At 39.9% G+C, this 14,291-nt stretch overlaps 1 protein-coding gene across 1 annotated transcript in view; it reads left to right on the top strand.

The window, feature by feature from the left end:
* Nucleotides 1–389: 389 nt before the first annotated feature.
* Nucleotides 390–14,291, top strand: part of LOC133864441 (transcription termination factor MTERF2, chloroplastic) — a 31,714-nt gene continuing 17,812 nt past the window's right edge. Inside the window, exons 1-5 of the mRNA XM_062300778.1 lie at nt 390–1,112; nt 3,032–3,169; nt 3,288–3,530; nt 4,311–4,424; nt 5,756–5,938. Coding sequence (XP_062156762.1) covers nt 531–1,112; nt 3,032–3,169; nt 3,288–3,530; nt 4,311–4,424; nt 5,756–5,938 — 1,260 coding nt within the window. The 5' untranslated portion in view covers nt 390–530. The remainder of the gene's footprint in view (nt 1,113–3,031; nt 3,170–3,287; nt 3,531–4,310; nt 4,425–5,755; nt 5,939–14,291) is intronic.

Raw genomic sequence — 14,291 nt, 5'->3', positions numbered from 1 at the left:
TGTTGCTTTATAGCTACTAACCTGATCATTGCTTTTAGCCCAGGATATGTGACCGATTCCCAAATCAAGTAAAGTTAGATGTCAACGCAAAAACATCATTCTGGTTGGCTAGGGTTCATTTGTTGCAATCTGTCTGTAATAGTCTGAGTCATGTTTGACTCAGGTTGGGTACTCACCCTTGTGGGTATTATGTACATCTTTATAGTGGTCTTTGTACACTTTTACGATGGGTTATGTACCCTTCTTCTCTATTAATGAAATTTATCTTTACCTGAAAAAAAAAAAAAAAAAAACAAAACAAAAAATCTATCAACAAGGGAGAGACGGTGAAAGTATTTGTCAAATAAAAATGTTTTGGGTGGGACTAAAATTTTGTGGCTTCTCAAAAACTATTTTTACCTCCAAACAAACGGGGCTATAGTTCTCCTTCTCGCCCTGTACAAAGGTTTAGGGTTTTAGATTTTAGCAGTCTTGCTTGCTTGTTGATCTCATGAACTGAACTGAAGAAGTACACCGAGTGAGTGACTATCATGTACTCCTCCAAATTCCTCCCATTTCCCACAAAGCCCACTCTCCAATTCTCACGAGCCCCTCACACCCTTCTCTTCACCCCAGTTTTCCTCCCCCAAAACCCTCCTTCCCACAAAATCCCATTCAAGTCCCACTCTCTTCTCCACCCCAGACCCCTTCTGGCACCCCCACCAAGCAACCACTCTACCCCTGCCTCTGCGTCTCCATCTCCACCCAACGACAACGACCAGTCGTCGGAAACCCAAGAGGCCCAAGAGGCCGTTTCCGAGTTTCTTCAAGAGCTCGGCGTCTCGGTGGTGGATTCGGATTTGATTTCTTCGAACTCGCCGCGTTATTTGGCGATGTTGGTTGATGGGGTGAAGGATTTGGACGAGCTCTCGCTGTGGGATTCGTGGAAGAGTGAAGGCAAAGAGTTTGTTCCTGGAGATGTTGGGTTCAAGACGAAGGTCGTTTATATGGCCAAGGAGAAAGGTGATAATGGTAAGGTTGCCTTCTTGGAGAGTGTGGGGTTGAGTCTTTCTTCGGCCATGAATGTTGCGCGCTATCTTTCGGCGGAGTCCCTTCCGTGTCTCATTCATAAGGTGAGACTTGAGAGAGAGAATTCCAAAATGGTTATTTTTCTTGTTTAACGCATTAGAATGATTGTTAAGTTCTTTATGATTTTCTTTTTAATCGGTTATAGATAGTGGGTGCGAGCCAATTTTTGCTTGCTGAGTGGAAAATAAAAAGGGCTTGTGGTGCTTTGAGAGCAATGGCTTGGGGACATTTTTTGAGTGAAAATGGAAACCGTGAGAACTTGTAAAAAAACCTTTCCTACTTTGTCTTCTCTTCCTGTCTCGAATTTCATTCTAATATGGCTTTAGCTTCAACAAAATGAAGAAAGTCATTTTTCATTTCACTCTTTTAAGGAAGCTAAAAACATGAACATTGGCGCAGTAACCTTCTCTTATTCAGGAGATTTGACACCCCCATCTTTTTCATGGGCGATTGGGTCTAAGGCTTTGTGTGGTTAGATTGCTTGCCCAGAGACAGGCCCATATGAATTTTTCTTTTCTACTGACTTTTTCAGTTAAGATTTGACAGGCTTTGTGGACAAATGGAAAGAGGAGCCATCGGAAGTGGTCATAACACTATGTTGATAGGCTTTTGAATAAGGGTGAAAATGCGAGTAGATAATAACTGCCTGCATTGGCTATCCGCACCTAACTGTTAATATATATATAAAATTAAATTCACAAAAACGTCGTTTTTGATTTGATTAAGTTTAGGACTTTTAGCTTATGTTAGGTTTTTTTTATTATCATTTCAAAGTCATACCTCATTACATTTACATTTTTTTTTTCTTTTCTTTGGTTATCCAAATCCCAATTACTTTATGAGACAATATATATATATATTCACAAAAACGTCGTTTTGGATTTGATAAGTTTAAGACTTTTAGGTTATGTTAGGTTATTTATTTTTTATTTTTTTATTATCATTTCAAAGTCATACCTCATTACATTTATATTTTTTTTTTTTGGTAATCCAAATCCCAATTACTTTATGAGACAATGATCTATGAATGATAATTGCGAATTGTGTAAGAAGTTAAATCTTAATTTATTTTGATACGTACGAGAGGTTTCATTAAAAAAGTGTAAGGCGCCCCTAAGTACACAGAGAGTATACACATGAATAACCAAACCAGCCCATAAAAAGAAATCCACAAGGACCTAAGCCCTTAGACCCGAAACCCACAAGGAGCACTCAACGCTACAACACGTGAACCTTTCATTTCCTGCCACACTTGCATCACCGTAGTTAATAGAGCTTAAATCTTAATTTATTTAAGTTTGCATATAGTAATAACTGCATTATTTAATCTTGCATATAGATTTATATAGTAATCCAAAACATTCATTACCTCATATGTGGATAGCGGACAATAACCACATTTAATAACAACACTAACTGCGCAGATGCGGATAGTAATCATATAATGCGGATATCTAAAAGTGATAACCGCATTCTGCGGATTCGGATATTGCTAATAACAGCATTCGCACCCGCATTTTCATTCCTACTTTTGAACGTTCTCTTTTCAAGCGCCTTGAGATGGAATGAGCTCGAATAGTACAGAAAAAAAGTAGGGAATTATCAGGCATTGAATGTCTGCAGCCTTCCTGGTTTAAACTTCAAGCGCCTTTAGATGGTTTTTATATTTATTTTGTAACTCAATAGGATTTAATGCGGGATCTTTTTAGATTTAGGTAGTTGGTATCCTACACTATCAATACAGATTCTTTATCGTCTGATGGTTCTAAGTTATAATAAATCTACAAGCTGTTGCAAATATCTTTTTCTTATTCTCTATTTGTGCCAAATTGTGGAGATTTTTATAATATGATAAAGAGCAGATACATTGTATTGGTTTCCTTACCATATAATTTTCTGAATGGAAATTATTGTTTTAATCTGTCTGCCACAATTGTTGCTTATTTTTGCATTTCAATTATAGGTTTTGTGTATGAAGGAAATGTTATTTTCTGGCAGTAATGAAGGGGGGCTCATTGGAAAAAATGCTCGCCGTATGATGGTGCACTTATCGATTCCTATTGATGAAGAAGTGCAACAAACCTTATCCTTTTTTGAAAAGGTTAAGTATGTCTGTTCTTAATTCAGCGATTGTATCATGTTGATCCATTCATTTGCATATATGCATATTTAGATGATTTTATCCTATTGTAAGGTAAATTTTCAATTTTATGTTGTAGATTGAAGCAAGGCGTGGAGGTCTAGGCATGTTGGGTTCCAATGATGCCTCTTTTCGATATCTAATTGAATCATTTCCACGGCTACTTTTGTTATCAGTAGAATACCATATGAAACCTATGGTGGAATTTCTTGAGAATATTGGAGTGCCCAGAAAATGCTTGATAAATCTGATTCTATTATTTCCGCCAATTATTTTTTTCAACATTGAGGTTATTAAACTAAGACTTCTGGCTTTCAAGGAGGTACTATGAATTTCACTTATGCTCATTGTTATTTTATTTTATTCCCAAAAGCACAATGTGGAATGATTTTGAACATAAAGTTTGCTTCTTTCCACTGCAGTATGCAATGATAAAGCTGTAACATTCATGTGCCATTTTGTTGGTTCTAGGTCTCTTCTCCCAGAGATTATTAATAAAAAAAAAAAAAAGAGATTTCTTTTTTTCATTGATTATTTTATCAGATTTATTACTTATAAAAAAAAAATGATTATTTTGTCAGATTTATTGCCCTAGAAAATCTAAGGAATAGCAATTTGTGTTCGCATCTCAGATTCAGATTATGTTGAGCAGACAAATGAATTTCACTTATGCTCATTGTTATTTTATTTTATTCCCAAAAGCACAATGTGGGATGATTTTGAACATAAAGTTTGCTTCTTTCCACTGCAGTATGCAATGATAAAGCTGTAACATTCATGTGCCATTTTGTTGGTTCTAGGTCTCTTCTCCCAGAGATTATTCATAAAAAAAAAAAAAAGAGATTTCTTTTTTTCATTGATTATTTTATCAGATTTATTACTTATAAAAAAAAAATGATTATTTTGTCAGATTTATTGCCCTAGAAAATCATTTAAAATGCATTTATTACTTATGCACTACAAAGCTTTTCTAACGTCATTTAGTATGCGAATGGCTATGAGATCTTCTAGTCATAATTGATTTGCATATATTTTACTGACTTGGTAGGTTTTCTTGTTATTTTGTTATCATGTCTGACTATGTTCATGAATTGTATTGTAGGTCACTGCAGTGGATGGAGATGTTGGCAAATTGTTGCTAAAATATCCATGGATTCTATCTACTAGCATTCAAGAGAACTACAAGGATATTCTTTCTTTCTTTAATTTGGAGAAGGTACAACTATCCTTTCAAGTCATGTTTGCTCGCCCAGCCTAGTTTTTCTAAGATCACACCTCTTTTTCTTTTTGGCTTTTTCCGGATTTTCTTTTTCCTGGGCAAACAGTATAGTTCATATTTATAAGCATGAAAAGTATGTCTGCGTGTGTGTTCTAAAGAGGGATGATATTTGTGGTGACTTGTATTGCTAGTTTACTTTTATGTTGCTTGTGGGACCAACCTAGCAGAGTGCGAGTTCTTATTCCACCCAAGGATATTATTGAAATGTAAAACTGAGGTTTGCATTTATTGATCAGTCACCCTTTTCTAATGCAGAAAAGAATAAATCAAACACTCTCAAATAAGATGCCTAAATGAATTAGCATAGCAGCTGTTGATTTTTCAACCTTTGGATTAGCAGTATATCGTCCAAGACTACAATTTCATTTCCTTTAGAGTAGTGCATTTGTTGTATGGGACTGGGGAAAATGCCAGAGAATCCAACCTGGTCAGAAGCTGATTGAAATCGGTCGGTTCAAGTGCTAGTCATGTTTGGGCTGGTTAGGAAATATTGAAAGGCCGATAGGGTCGGATTGGGGGACGGTTTTGGGTGTTGGAAAATCACCCCATACCTGACCTGACCGACTGTGGTTTATAAAAATAATTTTTAATTTCTAGGGATTGCATTTGCAAATGCTAGCCATCGCTCCCACTCCCCTCTCAAACTCCCCTGCTCTGCTTCCATTGTCAATGTGCTCCATGGCGACATGAATTTCTCCCAGCAAGTTTGAGACCACCAATGAGCTCCTATGCCTCTCCCTTGTTACCCCCACACGATTTGGTGTCGGTGATTGTTGGCAGCAATCCAGCACAAACCGACCAATTGACCAACAATCATTGGTGTCTGGGCGATTTGGCAGTCATGCTTTGGCCGGGCTCTTTGGGAAGTGATTTCCAATGGCCAACACCTGTCAGTTTCGCTATCATAAATGGCCAGCAATTGACTCAAAGGGGTTGGTGCCCAGCACTACTTTGTTGGACGCCTTCCAGCTATTACCTCTCTGGAGCTGCTAGTTACTTTCCCCACCACCCTTTTTTTCATTGGGATTTAGGCTTGGACCTTAGATAACCATATTGGTACCTCATTCACAGTTTAATGTCTGTCCTATCTGTCTTTGCTGGTATGCAGACGTGTTTGTGTATGTCCTTTTATTTGTATCTTTTTGTTTTTCCCTTTTAGGTGGGTGGATGGGTGGAAGGTAAGTCGGGAATGGTTTATTGACTTGACAGAAATGCTGATTAACTACTTTGTATTGGAATATTGGTGAATTTATCATGCTTTATGACAGGTTCCAATAGTGAGTGTTCACCGTGCAATCAAGAGCTGGCCTCTTCTATTGGGTTGTTCAACTAGCAAGCTAAAGTTAATGGTGGAACAGTTTGGCGAATTTGGTATTCAAAACAAAAAGCTGGGTCATGTTATTGCTAAAAGCCCCCAGCTACTATTACGGAAGCGTTGTGAACTTCTCCAGGTAGGTATTACTTGTTTTTAACCAATTTTATGGCATGTATATATTGTAATATACTTCATCTTCCCTTTTCATCCATGGGTAGTACTTCATGATCTTCCGTTTGACATGTTCTATTTTTTCCAAGAGTGCAAAGAAGCTGTTCTAAGTTTTTTCTTTTAAACTGAATGCTTGTAGAATGTCAATTATGCCCCTAAGAAAAACAAATGCCAAAAAAAAGAAAAAAAATAAAATAAAGAGGGTTGGTGGAGCAGCCATGGCTCTGGAGGTTGACCTGGGCTATGGAACCATTTTTTTTTTTTGTTTTGTTTTCTCTCTCTCTCTCTCTCTCATTTTTTTTTTTTTTTTTTATCCTGCTTATTTTTCTTTGTTTTTTCTTTGGGGCATAATTGGCATTTCACAAGCATTTTGTTAAAATATTGACAAAATATGGATGTAAGAATCTATTTGGTGATGGCTCAAATCACAAGGATCTATTTAATAAAATTGAAAATTCATAGGGTTTTTTGATAATGCGTCAAAAAAGTATAGGGAGTGATTTTGATATTTTCCTAAATATTAAAGGTTTTCTTACTTAGATATTGAACTTTTTTGTGTTTGTTTCATATATCATGTTTTTGGTTTGGTTTGTTTATCTATTGTATAAGTTCCCATTGAATAAGAGAAGAACAAGATGTAATTTAAGAAGAATTCTATCAGATGAAGAAAGAAGCAACAAATTGGAAATGAAGCAGAAGAAAAGGACATAATAGTTTTAGCCGATATCTTAGGGTGTGGGGTTGCCATTCTGCCAGTGAAGTATCTAGGTCTTATGTTGGGGGCTTCTTATAAATCTATTCATATTTGGGACGGTGTTATCGAGAAGATTGAACGTCGGTTGGCATGGGTTACCCTTGCCAACTTACCCATGTATTTTTTGTCTCTTTTTCCTCTCCCGGCAAGTGTAGGTGCTCGCATTGAGAAGCTACAATATGACTTTTTATGGGAAGGGATTGGTGATGAGTTCAAATATGACTTGGTGAGTTGGTCAGGTTTGTAACCCAATTTCAGAAGGCGGGTTGGGTATCAGAAATTTGTTGATGTTCAACCGGGCTCTGTTAGGCAAATGGTTGTGGTGTTATGGGATTGAGAGAGAAGCTTGGTGGAGAATTGTGGTGGATTCCAAGTTTGGCAGTTTATGGGGAGGTTGGTACTCATTAGAGCCTGTAGGTGCCTTTAGGGTGGGGTTGTGGAAGAACATCAGGAAAGGGTGGGAGAAATTCTTAGGCCTTTCTAGATTTGAGGTGGGGAATGGGGCTAGGACCAAATTTTGCCATGATTTGTGGTGTAGGGATACAGTTATTTTTTATTTATTTTTTTGATAAGTAAGAAATATTTTATTAGAAAGTATAAGGCGCCCTTAAGTACACAGGGAGTATACATATGAACAACCAAAATAGCCTACAACAAGAAACCTAATGAAACCCGCAAGGACCTAAGCCCTTAAACTCAAAACCTACAAGGAGCACTCAAGCAACAAAACAAACCCCAACAAACCCATAAGGACCTAGCCCTTAAATCCGAAACCCACAAGGAGCACTCAACGCTACAGCACCTGAGCCTTTCCTCTCTTTCTCCTAGAGGGCACACTTGCATCGTCGTAGTTAATGGAGCTTTTTAGGTTCGACACCTCTCTCTTCCCTTTGATCTTAAGATGTGTACCCTCCGTATGAGTAGGAAACTCTCAAGTACGATTCTAAGGGAAGGAATTTAATTGCCTATTCTGACCGGGGAGAACAGGCCATTCGACAGGGAGATTCTGAAATTGCAGAGGCTTGGTTCAATCAAGCCGCTGAGTATTGGAAACAAGCTATAGCACTTACTCTAGGTAATTATATTGAAGCACAGAATCCTCTTCATTGGCATCCAAAATTGCAAAGGACGGATCTTCATTCTTAGCACCATCCGACACCCAATCTAAGGGCATGTTGGGAGGATAGACACTTAAGGGGTAAGGGGAGTCTTCTTCCTCCCCAACCCAAACCTCATCCCCCTAATCCTACACAACAATCTCCCTAGACGGGCTAAAACCTACCAGCCACTTCTGAGATTGGATCAAGCCATCTGACTTGAAATTCACACCCTTTTCAGCGATTGGAGAAATGCAACCACTCGGGAGAAGGAATCCTTGCCGAAGAAAGCTAGATGGAGGAGACTTATTGATCACTCCCCCACCTACCTTCGTCAAGTACTAGACCACTGTCCCGCCCAAAGCTTGAGAAGAAACACCCAAAAACGGTGTCGTCAGAGCACTGAGAGCTGTCACAACCTTGTCAAACAGAGAAGTATCCATCTAAGCAGATATTGCCTTTGATCTGTGGTGATATCTCAGAATTGAATTGGACTCGGACGGATAGATGGGAGCCCCACACTCCGACATTACCGGAAAAGAAAAGAGGAGCCTTTCTCCCGACGCAGCTGCCACTAAAGAAGAGACACCGAAATCTGACCCAATTCCAGAGAACTCAAGTGCCGGAGAAGACCCCTCAGAAAAACCCTTAGAATCCAAATCCAAGCACCCAAAGGGAACACTCACTTCTTCTGGAGGCGGAGCAAAAGCAGAGGCTTGTAGGATAGGAGGCATACATAGAAGACTCCAGAGCAAAAGAAACCAGCCTAGACCCTGCCGACAATAGAAGAGAATGCGCAGCAGCTACCGCCCGATTTGTAAATCCCTCGAAAACAAAGAGATCAGCGGCCAACGACGTGTTCAAGCAAGAACCGGTGCCTTCAGGAGGAAAGGAGAACTCTTCAGCACCTTTAGACAACTCAGAACTGGTCGGAGCAGACAACCCGCCATCCATGTTAATCGTTGCCACCTCCAGCCATTGAAGACCCGATGTAGACCCAAAACCTAAAGAGAACTCAAAACCCGCTTTAGGATCCAAATGGAGCCCTTGACCCGTAACCTCAGTCCGCTTCTCGGCTTTGGGCTTCGTCAAAACCCGGTCCAAACGGAAACCTTTAAAACTGAAATTGGGTTTAAGGCCCAGCCCGAACGCAAACGAACGACCCATCAACGACCTGACCCACCAATCTCACTAGAAAGTTCCTCCACGTCCACAAATTCAAACGAGGCAAAGACTTTCTTGTTGAACCTGGTGTGCCTTGGGCAGAGAGAAGACGTGTTGGATGTTCCTTGCCCTGTAGAATTAGCAACAGTCCTTACCTAGCGGATCCTTCTCCAACACAGAGCAGTCCAAGGCCAGCCACCTCCTTCGAGGCTGCTGGATTCATTGCCGGGAGAAGATCAAGGTCACGCCTCTCAACCAGCGGAATCCGAACCTTTACAGGACCCTTTGACCTCACCACCTCCGTGAATAGCAGTAGAGCACCACCCAAAAAGGGCCAAGCCCCACCTGAGCTTGGTGAGGAGACCTTCAAACTTGAAACCTCCTTCCTATCATTCTTCTCCACCGGAGACAGAACACCAACGGGAGAAGACCTAGACGTGATTTCTAGGAAAACCATCACCTTGCACAACTCATCAACCACTCTGTTCCATCCCCGACTTCCTCATCCCTCCAGGAACAAGATGAACCCTCTTTGGCCACCCATTGCATAGACTGCCAGCTCCAAGAAGCGGCCATCCTTATTACAGCATTTCCGAAAATTCCAAGCCTTTGAATCTTCCCAGAAGGATTTGACAAAATCGTCAACCCCCTGAGACTGCATAGCCTCCTTCACCATTGCGACAACCCAAGCAATACACTGCAAACCTAATAGCGCAAGCCCTAAGAAGCCTTTCCTTCTCTCCATTCTTAGCCTTCCTCCACCGAGAAGAGGAAAGTTTTGGCCTCCACAAAGAAACGCCTCTTCAAAGCCATCCTCTAGAGAACTTAAGAGAAAGGAACCCTAGCGGAACGCACCTACACGCGCCGCCGCTGGGGTGAAAGAGTCGATAGAGACAAGAGGAAAAGAGGAGAGAGGGGGGAGGCTGAAACTAAGCTTCTCAGCCTTAACACCAAATTCAAAAAAGAAAAAAGTGCGGGGATACAGTTCTTAAGGAAGCTTTTCCTGTTTTATTTGGAATTGCTCGTGCGAAGGATGCTTCTGTTGCGGATAATTTGGAGTTCTTGGGCGGTTCTAATTAGTGGAGCATGAACTTTTCTAGAGAAGCGCATGACTGGGAAGTGGATGTCTTTGCTCTTTTTTTTTTTTTTTTTTTTTTTTTTTTTTTTTTTTTTTTTCTTTTTTCCAGGTCTTGCACTCGGTCAATGTAAGAAGAGGTGGTGAAGATAGGTTGTGGTGGGTCTCCTCCAAAAAAGGCTTGTTCAAGGTCGGGTCTTTCTTTAGCTCTCTGACTTGTTTTGTGGGGAGTCACTTTCCTTGGAAGAGCGTGTGGTAGACTCAGGTTCCTATGCTGGCGGCTTATTTTGCGCGGTCGGCGGCTTTAGGTAAGATCCTTTCAATAGATAACCTCAGGAAGAGGCATGTTATTTTGGTGGATAGATGTTGCATGTGCAAGCGAAACGGGGAATCGGGGGATAACTTCTTCTTCATTGCGATGTGGCTTACGCTCTGTGGAGTTCCCTCTTTACTCGTTTTGGTTTATCTTGGGTTATGCCTAGGAGAGTCTTTGGCTTGTTTGGTTGTTGGTGGACGTCTGGAAGGCCGAGGAGTGTTGCGATTTGGAAGATGGTGCCGACATGCCTTCTTTGGTGTGTTTGGAAGGAAAGAAATAATAGGTGTTTCGAGGATTTAAAGAGGCCATTGGATGATATTTTAGTTTTGTTTTTTCATACTTTGTATCTTTCGATGGTGGCTTTTGTGTCCCCTTTGTTGCTTAGTTTTTGCGATTTTCTTGTTCATTTTTCGCTTTCTAGTTAGGTGCTTTCTCTTGTATACTTCCGGTGTATTTAGGGGCGTTTTACGCTTTTAATAAGGCCAGTTTATTACTTATAAAAAAAAGTCTTTGGAAGCTTTTACTATTGTCTATTTAGTTTCATTCTCAAATGGTAGATTGTGGTATCAATAATATGTAACACCTACAGAAGAATAATAATTAGCATGGTAACCGTCAAAGCAATGAGCGTTTTCCTTGTACATTGAGGACCATAATAGCTTAATTGCTCTTGGTAATTAATTAATTAATCATAATACCTTAGATGGCAAGCTTGCCTAATTCCTTCACAAGTTTGAAGGTTCATAATTTACATGAGGAAAATGCAGTCAACTTGGTGGAGTGTTTAGTCATGGCCGTTGTCTGTTAGTGCTAGAGTCTCATTTTTTTTTGTTTTTGTTTTTTCTTTACTTTGCATTATAGGTGCTCTGTGTTATGGGGTTGCTTAGGTGTTGTTCAATTGAATCCAAATCATTCAAGATGGTGGAGGGTAGTTATGGGGTTCGGATTTGTGAAAGTTACAGGGGTTATATTTGTTATATTGGTGGTGTGGGGATAGATTTTTGAATCAGTGTTTTCCAGTTCTGTTTAGTATTGTGAGGAACAAAGATGCGACGGTGGTGGATAACTTGGTCGTTCATAATTGAGCTATTCAATGGAATGTTCTTTTTACGAGGCAAATCAGAGATTGAAAGATGGAGATGGTTCTTTCTTTCTTCGAGCGGCTTTACTCTTTGGTTCGACATGGAGAGAGCGACAGGTTAGTTTGGAACCCCTCTAAAAGGGGTTAATTTGAGGTGAAATCCTATTTTGAAGTGCTTATTAGGAAAAATGGCCCATCATTTCCGTAGAAGAGTATTTGGCGTGTTAAGACTCCGACAAGGGTGGCTTTCTTTGTTTGGTCAGCAGCTTTGGGTAAAATTTTGACGCATGATAAATTGCTTAAGAGGAATGTCGTAGTAATTGAGTGGTGTTGTATGTGTAAGAAGAATGAGGAGTCTATGGATCATCTATTGCTTCATTGTGAAGTCGCCTGTGATCTTTGGAGTTACATTTTTAGTTTATTTGGGATAGAGTGGGTTATGCCACGAACGGTGTTGGAGTTGTTGACTAGTTGGGGTGCGTCGGTTAGGTATGGTCGTGCTAAAGAAGCTTGGCGGTTAACTCCATTGTGTTTATTGTGGTGTATTTGGCGGGAGCGGAATGTGCGGCTCTTTGAAGATGTAGAGACATCATTGGTGGAAACGGAAGCGCTTGCTTAATATGTTATATCTTTAGATAGCGTCCCATCATTGCTTGAATGGTTTTTCTTATTTAGAATTTTTAAATCTATTCTCTTCTCATCCCTTTTAAGAGCTCTCTTGTATACTTCCCGTGTATAAGGGTTACGCCCCTCTGTGCTTTCAATGAATTGAGTTGCAATTACTTATAAAAAAAAAAAATATTCGTTATTTATTCTTGGGTAAGAATGACAGTCGATGGTTGCTAGCCAGCTTTGAGGACTTGCTGCAAGAGAAGGGAATGGCAGTGTTCTGGAGTAACTGCTCTCAGTAATTAGTTAATCATAATACCTCAGTTGGAAAGATTGCCTAATTCTCAAGTCTAAATGCTCATAATATACTTGAGGAAAATGCAGTCAACTTGGCAGAGTAACAAGTTAGTGTTAGAATCTTGTTGGCTTCTTTTTTTTTTCTTTTTTTTTTTCTTTTTTTTTTTTTTTTTTTTTTTTTTTTTTTTTTTTTTTTTTTTTTTTAACTATGCATTAGGTGCTCCATGTTTGAGATTGGTTTAAAGTTATGGGGTTGCTTAGGTGGTGTTCAATTGAATCCAAATCATTCGAGATGGTGGTGGAGGGTAGTTCTGAGATTCGGATTCATGAGAGTTGCAGGTGTTATATACGTCATTTGTTCTTGGGTAAGAATGACAGCCAGCGTTGACGATTTGTTGTGAGAGAAGAGAATTGTGGTATTCTGGAGACACTCCAAAGCTGGTTTCTCTGTTGTCCTTGCCCAATGGTGCTCTAACAAGCTTGGGCGCTTCCTCGTCGTGGAGGAGCGCAGAGGAGGTAGATAGAGGGTTCACATCCTTGTGCCGGAAGGAAGAAATGACAAAGGGTGGACGATTTTTGCGGCGGAGATATGAGGGGCTTTTTAATCTCTTCCAATCGTCTTTCGTCGACCATTGGAAGTGCTACATGTTTTTGATATCATTGATGAAGAGAAGGCCTTAGGTGTCGAGGAGAGTCTGAAGAAGTCAGAAGTTGTCAGTGAGTTAAAAAGATCCACTCCCAAGGAGATGGTGAGTTGGAGGGCAGAAATCTAGGGTCTTGTGGTTAAGGGAGGGTGACAAATGCACAATAATTTTTTTATTTTTATTTTTTGTAATTTTTATTTTTTATAATTTTTTATATTTTATATTTTTATTTATTTATTTATTTTTTCACAAAATGGCTGACTCCAACAGAAGGAAGAACTCCATTAATTCCTTGCTGATTGATGGTACAGTTCTACTGACCGGTTGGAGATCAGTGAGCACATTGTCTAGTTTTATAATAATTTGTACATTGAGCAGTTCTGTTGGAGGCTTTTATTGGATGGTCTTTCTTTTGATTCTATTGATGAGGCTGGGGCTAGTTGGTTGGACAGATTTTGAGGAAAGGGAGCTGTTGGAGGTTGTAAAAGCTATGAATGGTGATGAGGCAACGAGGCCTGTCAGTTTCTTTATGGTGTTCTTCCAAGGTTGCTAGGTTGTTTTAAAAGAGGACATCATGAAGGTCGTTCGTGACTTCCCTGCTAGTGGGAAGTTTGAGAGAAGCCTAAATGCGAGGTTCATCGCCCTTATTCTGAAGATTCCAAGGGTTGTTGACCCCAAGGACTTTTGCATGATTAGTTTAGTGGGTGTAATTTACAAAATTATTACTAAGATTTTAGCAAACAGGCTTAAGATGGTGTTGGAGAAGATTATTTCTAAGTCGCATAATGCGTTTATTCGAGGTAGGCAAATCCTTGATCTTATTCTTATTGCCAATGAATGCCTTGATAGTAGAATAAGATTCGGTGAACTGGGTGTCATATGGAAAATGGTCTTAGAAAATGCTTATGATCATGTTAATCGAGACTTTCTGCTGCACACGCTAAGGAGGTAGGGTCTTGGGGGGAAATGTTGCCTCTTGGAGAGCTCAATATATTTCCTCAGTGCGATTCTCAACTTTTGTGAATGGCACTCACACATGTTTTTTTAGTAGCTCTAATTGGATTCTGTCTCCTTTGTTGTTTGTCATTGTGATGGAGGCGTTGGTTAGGATGATTTCTGTTGCATTGAGTGGGGGTTTCTTGTCTGGCTTCTCTATGGGTGGAATTGATAATGTGGATGGGTTGGCTGGAATTTTCGGTTGCGAGGTTTCTTTTCCGCCTTTGAAGTATCTTGGCCTACCGTTGGGGGCCACCTTTAAGGCCAAGCATATTTGGGACAGTG

The sequence above is a fragment of the Alnus glutinosa genome, chromosome 3, assembly GCF_958979055.1.
Source record: "Alnus glutinosa chromosome 3, dhAlnGlut1.1, whole genome shotgun sequence".
Lineage (NCBI taxonomy): Eukaryota > Viridiplantae > Streptophyta > Magnoliopsida > Fagales > Betulaceae > Alnus > Alnus glutinosa.
The sequence above is the reverse complement of the archived record's forward strand: the minus strand, read 5'-3'. Positions and strand labels throughout refer to the sequence as shown.